Source organism: Danio rerio, chromosome 6 (assembly GCF_052040795.2).
Source record: "Danio rerio strain M-AB ecotype USA chromosome 6, GRCz13ab, whole genome shotgun sequence".
In the NCBI taxonomy this organism is placed as follows: domain Eukaryota; kingdom Metazoa; phylum Chordata; class Actinopteri; order Cypriniformes; family Danionidae; genus Danio; species Danio rerio.
In genome coordinates this window covers 55,456,738-55,473,904 of record NC_141026.1, presented here as the reverse complement: position 1 = coordinate 55,473,904, position 17,167 = coordinate 55,456,738, and the positions used below count along the sequence as shown (strand labels likewise).

At 35.7% G+C, this 17,167-nt stretch overlaps 1 protein-coding gene across 5 annotated transcripts in view; it reads left to right on the top strand.

The window, feature by feature from the left end:
* cacna2d2a (calcium voltage-gated channel auxiliary subunit alpha2delta 2a) overlaps positions 1 to 16,920 on the top strand; it is a 453,173-nt gene extending 436,253 nt beyond the window's left edge. For 2 of the 5 annotated variants that reach the window (XR_015492768.1, XM_087255552.1), the window contains 11 exons: positions 1,179 to 1,277; positions 4,335 to 4,429; positions 4,511 to 4,558; positions 4,789 to 4,860; positions 6,668 to 6,820; positions 8,063 to 8,115; positions 8,399 to 8,454; positions 8,535 to 8,658; positions 11,779 to 11,888; positions 12,454 to 12,536; positions 14,065 to 16,920. Coding sequence is in view for 3 of the 5 variants with exons in the window: in XM_087255552.1 (XP_087111678.1) it covers positions 1,179 to 1,277; positions 4,335 to 4,429; positions 4,511 to 4,558; positions 4,789 to 4,860; positions 6,668 to 6,820; positions 8,063 to 8,115; positions 8,399 to 8,454; positions 8,535 to 8,658; positions 11,779 to 11,888; positions 12,454 to 12,536; positions 14,065 to 14,172 (1,001 nt within the window). In the remaining 2 variants the exon portion in view is untranslated. 5 annotated transcript variants of the gene reach the window in all.
* Positions 16,921 to 17,167: the final 247 nt, after the last annotated feature.

The window sequence follows — 17,167 nt, the reverse complement described above, 5'->3', positions numbered from 1 at the left end:
AGGGATATAAGCACTATTAGAATTAGCAAACAAAGAGCACAGAAACAACTTAGCTAAAAAGACAGATAAAGTGCTGGCAGACTATAAAAAATAAAACAGAAAATATAAATATAAATACAGAATAACAGTAACAAATCAAAAAGTGTGACCATTATAATTAAAGTAATGTGATATCATTTGTAATATATATTTTTTATATATATATATATATACCCCCAGTTGATTTTTTTTTTCCCTTTTTTAAATATTTCCCAAATGATGTTTAACAGAACGAGTAAATTTTCACAGTATGTCTGATAATATTTTTTCTTATTTGTTTTATTTCGGGTAGAATAAAAGCAGTTTTTAATTTTATTTAAATTTAAAAACCATTTTAAGGTCAAAATTATTATTCCCTTTACACTATATTTTTTAGTCTACAGAACAAACCATCATCATACAATAACTTACCCCAAATTACCCTAACCTGCCTAGTTAACCTAATTAACCTAGTTAAACCTTTAAATTTCACTTTAAGCTGTATAGAAGTGTCTTGAAAAATATCTAGTCAAATATTATTTACTGTCATCTCGGCAAAGACAAAAGAGATCAATTATTAGAAATGAGTTATTAAAATGATTATGTTTAGAAATGTGTTGAAAATCTCTTCTCTCCTTTAAACAAAAATTGGAGGGGGGGTGGACAGGGGGGCTAATAATTCTGACTTTAGCTGTATACATACACACACACACACACACACACGCACACACACATACATATAATCAATATATTTTGTTTGATTATATACACAAACTATGTTAGTTATAATGAAACTTCTACTTTATATTTTATCAAGTTAATCTCATTTCTTTGCTTTTTACCATACTGTAGATGAAAAGAAGATAATAAAAAGCCATTAACTATTTAATAATTGTAAAACATTCAAACAAGTCAGGCACACTGCAACGTAGAATATAAACAAATAAATAAACAAACAGTCGTGGGACAAAACTATATATTCTTTAATAGGTATATTTAATAATCAAATAATTATTGACAGTGTATTCAGTCTCAGTCAGAATGTTTAACTTGAACTGCAGTATCATTTATATAATGTATTATTCATTTTATAATTTAGCAGTTTTTCAAGATCTGCTTTTGTTTACGTTTGGTTTGTTGGTTTATTTGTGTGTTTTCAGCTAATGATGACATCATGAATCCAGAGAACGACACCATTGGCATTCTGGTGAGCACAGCAGTGGACATCACGATGGGCAGCAGAAACCTCAAACCTGCAGGTAAAAGCACACTGTATGTGACATCTGAAGGTATTGAACAACTAATAGCGTCTAGAACAGACGAAAGCTACTAATGTGTGCAGATGAAGGCTATATTAATTCTGGGATTTGCCTTAATAGCTTAAGAACTTCATCGTCACTAATAGATGGTCAGATTTGTGTCTTATTTAAATGTATGATCTTCCTCAGTGCAGTAAATCCAGAAACATTTTGTCATTTTTGACCTGAAGCTCTTCAAATCTGCAGTGATCCGCTGCACTTGTTCAGTTGATGATGGTCTGGTTCTGTGCGGATTAGCTGACAGGTGGATTAACGCTGATAAGAGCTGCTTTATGAAGAATCACATACTCTGCTCTGAACATTACTGGAAGGAGAACTTTTACTGTTCAATTACACTGAAGTCAATATAAAGTCCTCTGCATGTGTGTTTTATGACAAATATCCACTAATATATATAATGTTAGTATTTAACATATGATTTATAACTTAACAAAACAAATCAAACGCAGGACAAAACAGGGAACATGTGGGCATCTTGGGAGTAACAAAAACTACAGACAATGAGAGGCAAACACAAACTATCTGTTATCTATCTGACAAAAGTCTTGTCGTCGATATTAGTTGTAAGAGCAACAAATAATAACTTGACTTCTAGTTGATCATTTGGAAAAGTGTCAAAAGGTCAATTTTTCAGATCAATCCTCTGTTGAGCTGCATCCCAATCATCACAAATACTGCAGAAGACCCACTGGAACCAGCATGGACCCAAGATTCCCACAGAAATTGGTCAAGTTTGAAGGAAAAATCAAGGTTTGGAGTTACGTTTAGTATGGGACGCGTGAGAGATCTGTAGAGTGGATGGCAACATCAACAGCCTGAGGTATCAAGACATTTGTGCTGCCCATTACATTACAAACCACAAGAGAGGGCAAATTCTTCAGCAGGATAGAGCTCCTTCTCATACTTCAGCCTCCACATCAAAGTTCATGAAAGAAAATAAGGTCAAGGTGCTCAAGGATTGGCCAGCCCAGTCACCAGGGATGAACATTATTGAGCATGTCTGGGGTAAGATGAAGGAGGAGGCTTTGAAAATGAATCCAAAGAGTCTTGATGAACTCTGGGAGTCCTGCAAGAACACTTTCTTTGTCATTCCAGATGACTTTATTAATAAGTGATTTGAGTTATTGCAGAGATGTATGGATGCAGTCCTTCAAGCTCATGGGAGTCAGACACAATATTCATTCTGTTTCCACTGCAGCACAACTTTATATTCTATACTGGACATTATTTCTGTTACGTGACAAGACTCTTGTCCAAGTAAAGTCAGAGCTTTCTGTCCTAATTAAATAATTAAAAATCAAGGCATGATCATATTTTATTTTGGTAAAATAAGTGTAATCTAGGGGCCTTTGCCTTTTATATAAGCCACTTCTGATACCAAATGATCAACTAGAAGTCAAGTTATTATTTGCTGTTTCTTAAACTTGGATAGGCGATAAGACTTTTGTCAGGTAGTGTATAGTGCAGGAAAACAATCAACAGAATAATGAGACAAGAGAAGGAAACATTAAATACTGGATAACTAAGGAGACCACAAACAGAACAGAAATAAACACAGAAACAGTGTAACATGACAATAACAGTATACTGATGATGATGATTATGATTTTTTTTTTTTTCATTGTCATCCAGTTTATTAGGTAAGCTTATTGCTAGTACTGGGTTGGACACTCTTTTCTCTATAAAAAAGTTTAATAATATTATTTAGTCTTTTTTTCTGTCATTTTATTTGCTTGGCCTATTATAAACACATTTTTAATCGCAACACTGATAATATACTATTAATAGTCGCAATTAAAAGTGCTAATTGTATTCACTTTTTCCTCAATATAATCTTTAACTGGAGCTACAATATCAGTTACAAATTATTCACTTGGGCCCAATCCCAATTCTACCTCTTAGCCCTTCCCCTCACCCCTACCCTTAGTTTTGCGCGTTCACGTCAAGGGGTAGGGGTGTCCGAATTCTCTTTAGCTTGAAGGTGTGGCGCTAAGGGGAAGGGGTGAATAGCCGATGGAATGAAAGTTTTTCAGGACCACATTCGAAACCAAGGGGTAGGAAATTTTCCCAGAATACACCAGCCACAACGGCAGGATAGATGCACCCGGAAGTAAGGAGATCCACAAATTAGTTTTTTTTTTTTTTTTTGTCATTATTATAAATTTTTACAACAAACAAGCACATGTTTTAATATATTCATAACCGTGTTCGTGTTTCCCGCCATTCTACAAAAAAATAAAAAAAAAAAAAACGCTAAAATAAAAAAACCCTAAATCTATAATCCAAAATAATAACTCCTGTACAGCAGTCCCACACCATTCTGACACTCGATGACACTGGAATGCTCTGTCAGAAGAGTCTAGTGGTTGGGAATGAACTTTTTACAGTGTCTGCTATAATGTTAATGTTGTTTTTGGTGTGTTTCATAGATGAATATAGCCACAAATGCGCAGTACAGTTATGATTGCCTCATTAGATCATTATGATAATATAATATATGCCTTCAGTGATTTCCTGAAGATAAATGTCATAAAATAAAGCAACTGGAATAACTACAGCAGTCGTGATCAGTGATCTCATATGAAGCATGAGATAGCGATGACATATGATGACATGTGCAGATGCTGTGGTGGTGTCACATTTCTTAGAAGTAAATTTTGAAGCCCTTCCCCTTCACACATGGTTTTAAGGGCCATGGGGAAGGGGTAGGGGTACAAAAATAGAATTGGGATGGTTTAGTTTTCACTTTTTTGGTTTTGTGTACATTTTGTTTTGTTTCTCAATAGTTTTGACTGGCCAAAATAATTTAGTAATTATAACATTTGTATTAATTATAACATTTTTGATTAATTAATTATATTGATAAAATACTGGTATAAAAAAGTACAACAAAAACTACAATAAATAATGCATATAAAAGGCACTTTAGCATTTATCAGCAGGAGCAGGTGAAAGAAACTCATTTTAAAGTTGTTTCTTTTTTCCACACTTTCCTAGTTGTTGGTGTAAAGCTTGATCTTGAGGCTTGGACTGACAAATTCAAGATCCTTGCAAGCAACCACACCGACAGCAACAGACTGAGCTCACAAACGGTACAGTGCACACATTGATACGCAGAAACGTATACAAATAAATCACACACTGCTCTAAACGCTGTTGTTTCTGTCTGACAGTGTGGACCAACCAGTGGCTGTGAAATGGACTGTGAAGCCAACAGTGATGTAAGAGATTCTGAGATCAAATTTCAGCCTTTAATATCTACGATCACGCTAAAACTAAAATCTTACGGCTCGTGCTGAGGCATAGAAAGAGATGTGCGATGCTTGTCATAATTCATAGTTGTCATTTAATTTAAAATCAATGGTTGATAGAGCATCTGTGAAATAAAGTGCGATACACACACATGTATGGTGTTAATGTGGGCTTGAAACAGTCTGTCGGTTGTTTGCAGGATTTGCTGTGTTATCTGATTGATGACGGCGGCTTCCTTATCATGTCCAATCAGAAGGACCACTGGTATAAGGTGAGGACAGTCAGCAGGACAAACTAGCAAACACAGGGCCTTCAGGATTGCAGAAATGAACATAAAATCAAGCAGATGCCACACAATTAAGAGGAGCTTGCAGATTGTTAAAACCGGATAAATCATGCAACATTATCATAACTTACATTCAGCCAAAGCACACTTGAAATTAAAACTGTGGTGAAAAATTGTTCATGAAATCGATTGTGCATTGATTCTGAGGTTTTCAAAAATGCATCGCTGTTGTCTCAAATTACTTCTGAGCTTTTTTTTATTTTTAAAAGCATGTGGTGCTCTAGGATACTTTTCTAGGTTAGATTTTAACAGCAGAAGGTGGTCTAGGATATATTTTAACAACAGATGGCGCTCTAGGCTAGTTTTTAACCGCTTATAGTGCTCTAGGCTATTTTTTTAACAGCAGATGGCGCTCTAGGCTAGTATTTAATGATATATGCCACTCTACAATAGATTTTAAGAGCAGACAGCACTCTAGGCTGTACTTTATATAGCAGACAGTGCTCTAAGCTAGTTTTTAATAGCAGATGGCTCGCTAGACTAGTTTTTTTAACAGCAGATGACGCTCTAGGATAGTTTTTAACAACAGACGGTGCTCTAGGCTAGTTTTTAACAACAGACGGTGCTCTAGGCCAGTTTTTAACTGCAGATGGCACGCTAGACTAGTTTTTTAACAGCAGATGGCGCTCTAGGATAGTTTTGAACAACAGATGGTGCTATTGGCTAGTTTTTAACAATATATGCCGCCCCACGATATATTTTTAAAGCAGACAGCACTCTAGGCTATACTTTTAATAGCAGATAGTGCTCTAGGCTAGTTTTTAACAGCAGATGGATCGCTAGACTAGTTTTTAACAGCAGATGGTGCTCTAGGCCAGCTTTTAACAACAGACAGCACTCTAGGCTAGTTTTTAACAGCAGATGGCGCTCTAGGCCAGCTTTTAATATCAGACAGAGCTCTAGGCTAGTTTTTAACCGCTTTTGATGCTCTAGTCTAGTTTTTTTTTAACAGCAGATGGCGCTCTAGGGTAGTTTTTGATGATATATGCCGCTCTACGATAGATTTTATGAGCAGACAGCACTCTAGGCTATACTTTTAATAGCAGACAGTGCTCTAAGCTAGTTTTTAACAGCAGATGGCTCGCTAGACTAGATTTTTTAACAGCAGATGGCGCTCTAGGCCATTTTTTTAACAACTGACGGTGCTCTAGGCTAGTTTTTAACTGCAAATGGCACGCTAGACTAGTTTTTTAACAGCAGATGGCGCTCTAGGCTAGTATTTAATAGCAGACAGTGCTTTAAGCTAGTTTTTAACAGCAGATGACTCGCTAGCCAAGTTTTTTTAACAGCAGATGGTGCTCTAGGCCAGTTTTTAATAACAGACGGAGCTCTAGGCTAGTTTTTAAATGCATATGGCACGCTAGTCTAGTATTTTTAACAGCAGATGTCACTCTAGGCCAGTTTGTAACAACAGATGGTGCTCTAGGCTAGTTTGTAACAGTAGATCTTGCTCTATGCTAGTTTTAACAGCAGGTAGCGCTCTAGTCTAGTTTTTAACAACAGACAACACACTAGGCTAGTTTTATGTTTTAGTTTTCTATGCTAATTTTTGATGACGTAAAATACTTTTCTTTTAATCATTTATAAACATTATAAATGTTGTCTGTGTATCTTTTCACCACAATATACTATGAGAAGTGCCGTGAAAATCCCTCCAGTATTTTTCTGCAAACATTTAGTCATTTTAGGCCACTAAAATCAGCAAATCAGATGTCTGTTCTTCTGTCTGCAGATCGGCATGTTCTTCAGCGAGGTCGATCCGACGCTCTTCTACGCCCTCTATAACAACTCCTTCTACAGACGCAAGCAGTCGTTTGACTATCAGTCAGTGTGTGACCCTGTTCCGAGCAGCAACACCGGTGCTGCACCGCGAGGAGTGTTTGTGGTAAGACCACGCAACAAATGCAGATTCATTTTAGTTCTAATAAAACTTGCTTCGTCTCAGACTTCTGCCTATGCAACAGTTCTAATTTAAATTTTTATTTAATTTTCATTTTCTATTTGAACTTTTTGGCTTTTGTTTTTCTTGAAATTTAGGCTAATTGAGTCAAGCTAGCAATGTTACACAAGAAATTTGTTAAAGAATGCTAGCAACAGAAATGCATTGCTATAATATGCTAAACATGATAGAAACGTCCTAAAAACATGTTTTTGTTTATTGAAACAAAGATGGAAAAGGCAATATATATCTATTACCTGAAAACTTAAACTCAAGAAACTAATTCAGAATGAAATTTTGTAAAAAATAAAATAAAATAAAATAATTTAAATTGAAAAAAAAGTTTATGAAAATGCTGAAAATGCCTCATTTGAAATATCCAAATGTGTCTAAATACAAAACTATATTTTAAAAGCTCAAAAAAATTACTTAAAACTAAAAAAAACATTTTGTGTTTTCAGCAATATTGAAATATTCACATATAAAGTTAATAAAATGCTTAGAGCACATTACAAAAAACTAAAGCACTCGAATCAGCGACCTTCTTACTGTGAGGCAACAGTGCTAACCACTGAGCCACCGTGCCGCCCTATATATTATATTATATTATATTATATTATATTATATTATATTATATTATATTATATTATATTATATTATATTATATCATATTTTATTATATTATATTAATTATATTATGTTATATTATATTAATTATATTATATTATATTAATTATATTATGTTATATTATATTATGTTAGATTATATTATATTAATTATATTATATTGTATTATATTATATTATATTATATTATATTATATTATAATATATTATATTATATTATATTATATTAATTATATTATGTTATATTATATTATATTAATTATATTATGTTATATTATATTATATAATATATTATATTAATTATATTATATTATATTATATTGTATTATATTATATTATATTATATTATATTATATTATATTATATTATATTATATTATATTATATTATATTATATAGTTTAAAAATACCAAGACAATTGCGATCATTATTTAGATGAATGGATGGATTGAATAGTAAATAAAGCAATATATGAACAAAAAAAGAGCTGTAACTGTAGTTTTGGTCAGTATTTTAAAGGATGATGATTTTTATCATAATCAAATGTCATCTGTGTCTCTCAGCCCACAATTGCAGACATGTTAAATGTTGCCTGGTTGACGTCAGCAGCTGCCTGGTGAGTTTCTGTCTTAAAATGTATAATTTTCAAATATCTTAATGAGGGATCAGGGAGGGTCAAGCTGGAGTCTCTTTCTGATCCCCTGGGCTCTGGTGGTTCTACAAATTTAAAATTGGACCGAGACAAATTATTACAATTGGCTTAAGATTGGCTATGAAAATTCAGGAAGGTGCTTCAACCGGCAGATCCTGAGGGGAAAAAAATCATAAAAAATATCTCGATGATGTTGTAGCTTAATAACAACTGCTAGTGGGATTTACTCAACTATGTGTGTGTACAGGTCACTGCTGCAGCAGATGCTGTATGGATTCGCCTATCAGAGCTGGTTCATGACAGGTGTGTGAAGTTTACATTGATTTTGAGAGCTTATTGTTTTAGTGAACAGACGAGAAGACTAATCTGATGTGTGGATGTAGATGAAGTGGACGCTGAAGGATTTGAATATAAAGAGACGAGCTGTGTGACGGTACAGACGCAGTTTTACTTCAGCAACATCAGCAGCTCCTACAACATCCTGCAGGACTGCGACAACTGCTCCAGGTCAGACACACACTCATATACACAAACTCATCACACTTTATTAGATACAGATTTCCAGTGCCAGGTTCAACCTTCTTTTGTCTACATTTTGGTTCATTTTGACGTGATAGCTTCATGTAGTTGATGCAGATTCATTGGCTGTACATCCATGCACTGAATATCCCATTCCAGCACATCCAAAATTCCCAAATGCTCTATTAGATTGAGATCTGGTGACTGTGGAGGACATTTAGTGGAGATGATCTGAGGTTTGTGAACTAACTGGAGCCTGTTGCTCCACAAGTTACTTTCCTTCTTTTTTTCTCTATTTATGAAGCTCTTTCACACAACTACCAATGGACCCTTTCCACTGTCATAGTTGATCTTACGCCTGTTTCACACCACTAGCGAAAGCAGAGCATGAGCAGCGCACATGGAGAGCAGAAGCAGAATGTTTGCCTTTCACACTGACTGCATCTGCAGTGCACAGCTCTTCAGAGATCAATCTATCTCTGTCTATTCTATCTAGTTACATCTTTCTCTCTCTCTCTCTCTCTCTTTATATATATATATATACATACACTTTTACTTTTCATCTGCTCCAAGGCCCGCAACAATTTCCTCCTATGCTGTTTCTTTAACCTGCAAGTCTTTATTTTACAAATTATATAGATCATACCAACCCAGGCTCATTCTGAAAACATAGTCCCTTGGACATTTCTGGACACCGCGAAATACGTCCCGGGAGGTACATATTTTAGCAGTTTTTGTTTTCGTGAATCAGCCAAAGGCCTCTATATGCGCTTTTTTGCATCTCAAATGTCTCTCGCAAGTGCATTTCGCACCCGCGCTATTCTCGCGTAAACCCACCGGAGGCTGCTGTCAAGTTACCGTCTGTCTGGCTGACTGAATGATTGACTGGGCGACCGGCCAATCAGCTGACCCACCATCCTCCTCCTCCTTTAATAAACCCAACCGGTTTTACCGATTGACCCGGCTGCCTGCTAGTTTCCATAAACCCAACCTACGATTTACAAAAGCCGCCCAGAAAAAAAGAAAAAGAAAAGCCCTCGTCAGATTTTTACCATGTTTTCGGATTTCACCACATTCTCACCCTGTTACGAACTTGTTCACTTTATTTTTTTGGATTCTGTTTTTGTCTTACCTGATTTTTGGAACCGATCTTCCCCGGACTCGAACTCGGTCATCGTCGTCATCATGGTCAGCTCCTCTCTGCGTCTCAACTTCGCCGACATACACAACCAACTAACTGGACAAACTGGTTGTGGCAGGAAAGCCCTCCACATGGAGGTAAGCGGTCAGCCGGTAAGCGTGAAAATGAACGGCATCATACCGCCCCGTAGTGTTCGCTTAAAAAAATGAAATGCAGCCATACGTACCTCCGGCTACATAAATCGCGGTCTCCAGAAACGTCCACGGCACTACGTTTTCAGAATGAGCTTGGGTTGGATCATACAGTACTGTCTGCTTCTCAAGCTCTGTGAGGAGTGTCATTCATGTCTGGTGCACTCAGAATACAATCCCCTATGACATCACGTCATTTTGTTTTTGATTGTCAGGTTGTTGTAGGCCTAGTTATAATAATATTAAGACAATATGGTTAAAATGACACTTAACACTAAAAACAAAAATAAAAACTGCTCGGGTGAGGTTGCTCAGTGACGTCGTATTGCAACATGTTGACCACTGGACCACAATGGCGCTGTTATGACGGTGCGTTTGGAATGAAGAATAAAGCAAGTATTGCACTGTTATCTGCAAGACTCTTTTAACCACAGTATTACTTTCTATTGATGGCTTAATCTTTTTCTTCCCTTTTTAGATCTCTGATCAAGTTATATCAGATTTATTAATGTAGTGAATCATCTGATTTTCATTGAGCAGGTGTAATATTTGTTAATTGTAATTATTTGAATACTTCATTCTTCATTCATTTTCTTGTCGGCTTAGTCCCTTTATTAATCCAGGGTTGCCACAGCGTAATGAACCGCCAACTTATCCAGCACATTTTTACGCAGCTGATGCCCTTCCAGCCACAACCCATCTTTGGGAAATATTTGAATGTTTATATTCACTCAATGACATGGTCAAATAAATAAATATATGAAAAAAGTGTGACTGCTGAGAGTACAAAAAGCCCGGACCGGGCCACCAGAAATTCTCCTGTTCCTTTCAATTAGCTAATCCGGGCCTGGATTATAGTGTGTGTGCATAAATACGCTTACTACTGTATGTTTATTTTGTTCCCAGAGCGGAGCGCCCATATCAAGGCAAGCTTGCAAAGATCTCTCTCTCACACACAATACTCCACCATACTACACCATATAGCTGTTTTGCATTGCCACTGACAATCATCCGTAAAAATGACAAATTTGACCTCTTCCCAAAAAGGTAAACCAGCAATAATGCATGATTATATGGTATCACGTCTTTGCAATCCAAAAATGTCTTTATAATGGTCAATGGGGCAGAAACAGCCACAAACATAACGAAAGGGTAGTCAATTTGCCTTGGCGCATTAAGTAATGCTGTGTGGAATTTTCATGTTCTCTCCGCGTTTGTGTGGGTTTCCTCCGGGTGCTCCGGTTTCCCCCACAGTCCAAAGACACAGGTAAATTGGGTAAGCTAAATTGTCTGTAGTGTATGAGTGTGTATGGATGTTTCCCAGAGATGGGTTGCAGCTGGAAGGGCATCCGCTGTGTAAAACATATGCTGGATAAGTTGGCGGTTCATTCTGCTGTGGCGACCCCAGAGTAATAAAGGGACTAAGCCAAATAGAAAATGAATAAACCAATAGTCACTTGTCTAGAGTGTATTGTTGAATTCCTTTGAATATGAATGTCATCGGTTATTGTGCACTATGACACATTAAACAAGAAGAAATGATGGAATCTTGTGTCCAGATTTATTGTTTATGAATCCACATGACACTTTAAGTCAAGCAAATCATGCCAAAATCAGGAATAAATGTGTCATCTAAATTGGGCTTAAGTTGGTGTCCTATTATGGTGGCTGATTAAATATTTGTATTAGCAAGGTGTTGAACAGTTAGCTTTCAAAAAATGGCTGGTTAGTGTACACTAAAGGGATTAAAAGCTGTATTATGTGTCTGTTTTACAGGTTAATTCATGCTAAGAGAATAAACAACACCAATCTGCTGTTTGTGGTGGCTGAAAGACTGTCCTGCAACTCCTGTGAGATCGAGAAACTGTCTCAAGTGGAGACGGAATGTATCCTTACTACTGAACATGCATTTGTAGCCATTTTTTATTATGTTATGTTGTTATATTTCTTTTTGGTGGGGATAACACACTCTTTGGGGCAGCACAGTGGCTCAATGGTTAGCACTGTCACTTCACAGATAAATAAAGGACTAAGCCAAAGAACAATGAATGAACAGCAGACTTTTTCAAGAATGTAAAAAAAAGGGTTATTTTGCACAACTTCTTTGATTAATATATATATATATATATATATATATATATATATATATATATATATATATATATATATATATATATATATATATATATATATATATATATATCATTATTATTTGGGAAAATTATCATTTTTAACAAGTTTTTTTCCATTTAAATACACCTGTAAAGAGTCATTTATTTCTGTGCTGATTTGCTGGTCTCTAAACTTTTTATTATCATTTAAAACTATTTTTTTATCTGTTAAAAACTGTTGAGTTGCTTTATATTCTTGTGGAAGTCCGAATATATCGCTTTGTTTAGGATGCTTTGGATACAGAATTAATTTGATTCCTTAACACACTCAATTTTTCAGACAAAGAAACGAAAGCATGTGAGACAATAGCTGCACCCCGGTACAGAAAAGGAACTACAAGCTGTTTCGACTACAGTGTTTTAGTATGTACACATGCACATAAACATACACAATTCAATACTTACAACTGAATGTGTATGAAAGGCGTTGCTTTGACTTCTGTAAACTTGCTTCACAATAATAATATCAGCATTGCATAATTGGTAATTAGAATTTCTGGGATAAAAAAAATATAATCTTCATAAATTTAAATATTCATCTGTAGTCAACAGCAGTACAGAAATGACACATATATACCAACTGGATAATGTTTACCAACCTCCAGTTCAACTAAAAAATAATAAATAAATGTGAAAACTAGCTAGTTAGTTTATTTCATGTACAACGAATTGGATGAACAATAAAAAATTAGGAAGACAGAAATACATACATTCACCGGCCACTTTATTAGGTACACTTTACTAGTCCCGGGTTGGACCCCCTCTTGACTTCAGAACTGCCTTAATGGTTCATGGCATAGATTCAGCAAGCTACTGGAAATATTCCTCAGAGATTTTGGTCCATATTGACATGATAGCATCATGCAGTTGCTGCAGATTTGTCGGCTGCATATCCATGATGCCAATCTTCAATTCCACAACATTCCAAAAGTGCTCTATTGGATTGAGATCTGGTGACTGTGGAGGCTATTTGAGTACAGTGAACTCATTGTCATGTTCAAGAAACTTGAGATGATTCGCACTTTATGGCATGGCGTGTTATCCTGCTGGAAGTAGCCATCAGAAGATGAGTACACTGTGGTCATACTGTGGTAGGATTTGAGGTTGACATGATCCTCAATTGACACTAATGGGCCTTAGAAAATATTCCCTACACCAGTACACCACCAGCAGCAGCCTGAACCAACGTGTTGTGTGTTCAGAGATGATCCTCTGCAGACCTCGGTTGTAACGACTGCTTGTTTTAGTTACTGTTGCCTTTCTATCAGCTAGAACCAGTCTGGCCATTCTCCTCTGACCTCTGGCATCAACAAGGCATTTGTGCCCACAGAATTGCCGCTCACTGGATATTTCCTCTTTTTCAGACCATTCTCTGTAAACCCTAGAGATGGTTATGCATGAAAGTCCCAGTAGATCAGCAGTTTCTGAAATACTCAGACCAGCTTGTCTGGCACCAACAACCATGCCACATTCAAAGTCACTTAAATCAGCTTTCTTCCCCATTCTGATGCTCGGTTTAAACGTCTGCAGATCGTCTTGACCATGTGACCTAAATGCATTGAGTTGCTGCCATGTGATTGGCTGATTAGAAATTTGCGTTAACGAGCAGTTGGACAGGTGTACCTAATAAAGTGGCCGGTTATAAAATGCTTTCACGATGTTTGTAAACTGCAGACATCACTAAAAAGGCCAATATTTTGGTTAACATTTCTGCACACACTAGTCCACCATTGTTTTTGTTTTTTTGCTCTTCATTCACATTATGCAAGTAAAAAGAAAAAGTTTTGAATCTAATTTCCAGTTTACAAGTGTTAAAACAGGCTAGAATTTTGCAGTAAAACATTTAAAGACCCAAACTAAACTAACCCTCCTGCTTCTGTCTTTCTTCCAGGAGAACACATCAGACTGTGGACGGGGCCACTCGTTCCGCCCCTCCCTCTATACTTTACTCCTCCTCCAGCTCCTCCTTCTTTCTGCTATGGCCCGCCCCTCTGTTTGACTCCGCCCTCCTGTCTCGTCTCCCTCTTCTCGTCTCCTCAATTGCGCATTTCTCTTTTCTCTCCCCGTTGCTCTAGTCATAGGTAATTTAAAGGGACTTCCTCCTGCCCTTATATGGAAGCCCAGTCGTACTGCTTCATCCACTTAGCTTCACAGGTTGTTGCTTAGTGACCGTTGCAGAACTCTGTCGTCTCCTGCCAATCAAGAGCATTTGTGGGAGGAGCTAAAAAGTGTCTTTACGATGAGAAACAGACGGCCATCTTGGATCAACAAGTGGAGACGTGGTGGAAAATGACACGGACTGTTTCCTACTGCCTCCGTGGCCATAAGGGGAGGGGTTTAGCTTGACCCCGCCTCTAAAAGGCAATCATCACACTCATCCGGACATTATGACGCCGTCTAGCTTCCGGTAATAAGAAAATATCAAAATATCCGAGCAGAACTTTCACAAAAATATATATAAATATACATCATCAATACCGACATGTGAGTATTATAAAACATACCTCCGTATATTAGGGTATTTAACGAGAAAGGGAAGATGATAGATGCTATTTATTCGATTCTCATTTGTTTATTTATGCACTATATCTACTTCTTGCCAAAATGAGACTTGTCGTGTGGTCTGATTTTTCTAGCCAAATTAGGAGGTAGGAAAACCACAAGGAAAAAAAAACAACAAAATAAAAAAAAGTAAGAGAAAGTAGAGAAATAAAAGCAGTATCGCACCATTCCTTCATCGGTCACAAGGGCTTCATTTATTTATTATTTCTATTTATATCACTATTACATTAGCTTTAGGCTTTTTATTTGTGTTTATTGTTTATGAACTATATTAATAATGCCTCAGTAATGTTATATTTGCAGCTAATGTGTAATATCTGTTTGTTTTTAAAGGGATAGTTCACCTGACAACTCTGTTTTTACTTACATGTCATTCAAAAAAGTTTTTATTTTACATAGATCACCTAGTAATTCTTTTTAATAATCAATAACATTAGTGTCATGGCTTTCCAGCTCCAAAAAGTAGCATAAAAGCAGTCCATGCTAAGCTTTCTTACATATAAACACATCAAATGGACTACTTTTATTGATATACGTTTAGAGCATGAAAGACGTGGTCACTGTGAACTGAATCGCTAAATGCAAAATATTTCGGTGAACTATTCCTTTAAATGAGGTGAGATGTTGAAATGGGAGAGTCGAATGCAGTTTTCGAGTACTTTAGCGATGATATCAGTCTCTGTAATTCTGTCCTGTACAGTTTTTTTTTCCACAATCTCAGAATGTCAACCACACGTCGCATTTGATATCACGTCACAACACAAGCTGTTTGTCTATTTGCACTGATGAGTTTGTCAGTAGGTAGTATTAGTGATATTTCTAGGCGATGTTATCATCCATGTAGAGTTTTACATAGCTTTATTTGAGTTATTTTTTTTCATATATGTGGGTCAAAGACAATAGTTGTATTAAGTGTATTTGTTTTCAAAAATTGAAAAGTTTTGTAAAGTCACTCGCTATCAATCGGCTTAGTCCCTGATTAGTCACCACAGCGGAATTATACAGATTTAATTATACTTTTAATGCAAACATGAATGAATATTATAACAACTGCAACAATAATAACTTATAATCCAAAATCAGAATGATAATCATTTGATAACATATTAAAATACTCAATTTAAGGATCACTATTTGGCCCCCAAACAACTCTTTAATTTAAATTTTAAAATGTTTGTCACTATCTTTCAAATCTGAAATGTTATAAAATTACTAATATCTAGCAGGATTTTTATAGTCCGAATATGTTTAGATTTACATAAATATATCTGCTGTGTTTAATGCAACGTTATTTCACTCATATTTAGACATTTTACTTTGACAAAACTATTCCAAACTTTAAATACTTTATTTGAATTTAATATGCATATTTAAATTGTAAAACCCAACAGTGAAAACTACTAAATGAAATAAGTTTTAGTTTAACTTTTAATTGTTTAAAAAGTTCCGTTGACTTAATGAAAAAGAGTTATAGTAACTTAAAAAATAGTTATATTAAGCAGAACTTAAACCTAATGAGTTATTAATTAATTTATTACATAGTTTTGTGTTAACTCTAATGCTAGAAGCTCATATCATGATTTTGCCAAGTCAGATCCTGCTTTAACACCTATGTTGATCCTGAAACATTTTTGTTCAAAAACATAATCCATACCTATTCCCGACCCCTAACCACGACTGTCAATTATTCCCAAAATCAGAGGAGAATAATAGTTAGATAACAAATATGTAGAAGAGCATAAACCCAACCGTAAGCCTAAACATAAACTGTAAACGTATCCCTTAATTCTGATAGGTTGATTGGAATGTTGTTCCAGGATCAACATAGATTTTGATCCAGCAATATGTCCTACTTGGTGAAATCTTGTTGGCGTGCTAGAAGCAATACCAAACATTTGAGTAACTACATAGTTGTTTGGACTTAATTTGTTCTATTAACTGAACTCATTTCATAACTGAACTTAAGAGTTACCAATACTCTAAATGTTTGATGATAGTAACACAAAGAATATATGTGTGTATAACTCTATAATATATATATAATATAGCTCTAAGTTTACAGTACTCAAACAAATTTGTTTCAAAATGTAATTGTTTTGCCTAATCGGTTTTCTCAAACAGTTTCAATTAAATTAACTTTTCAGGTTTTTCAACGCAATCTCACGGCAATTTTTAACTTTTTGATTTAGTGGCTAATTCGGAGGAATTCGTACAATCTAATTCCTACAATTTAGTATGATTTGCTCATCACCCAATGACGGTTTGGGTTAGGGGTGGGGTTTGGTTGGATGCCATGCCTCCTTTTTAAAATTGTACATTTTCGTATGACTGAACTCGTACGAATTAGCTACTAAACAGACAAAACGTAAAATACTTACGCCTCCTCGTGAGATCAGGCTGGGTTTTTACGGTGTATTTAAAATCACACAAAA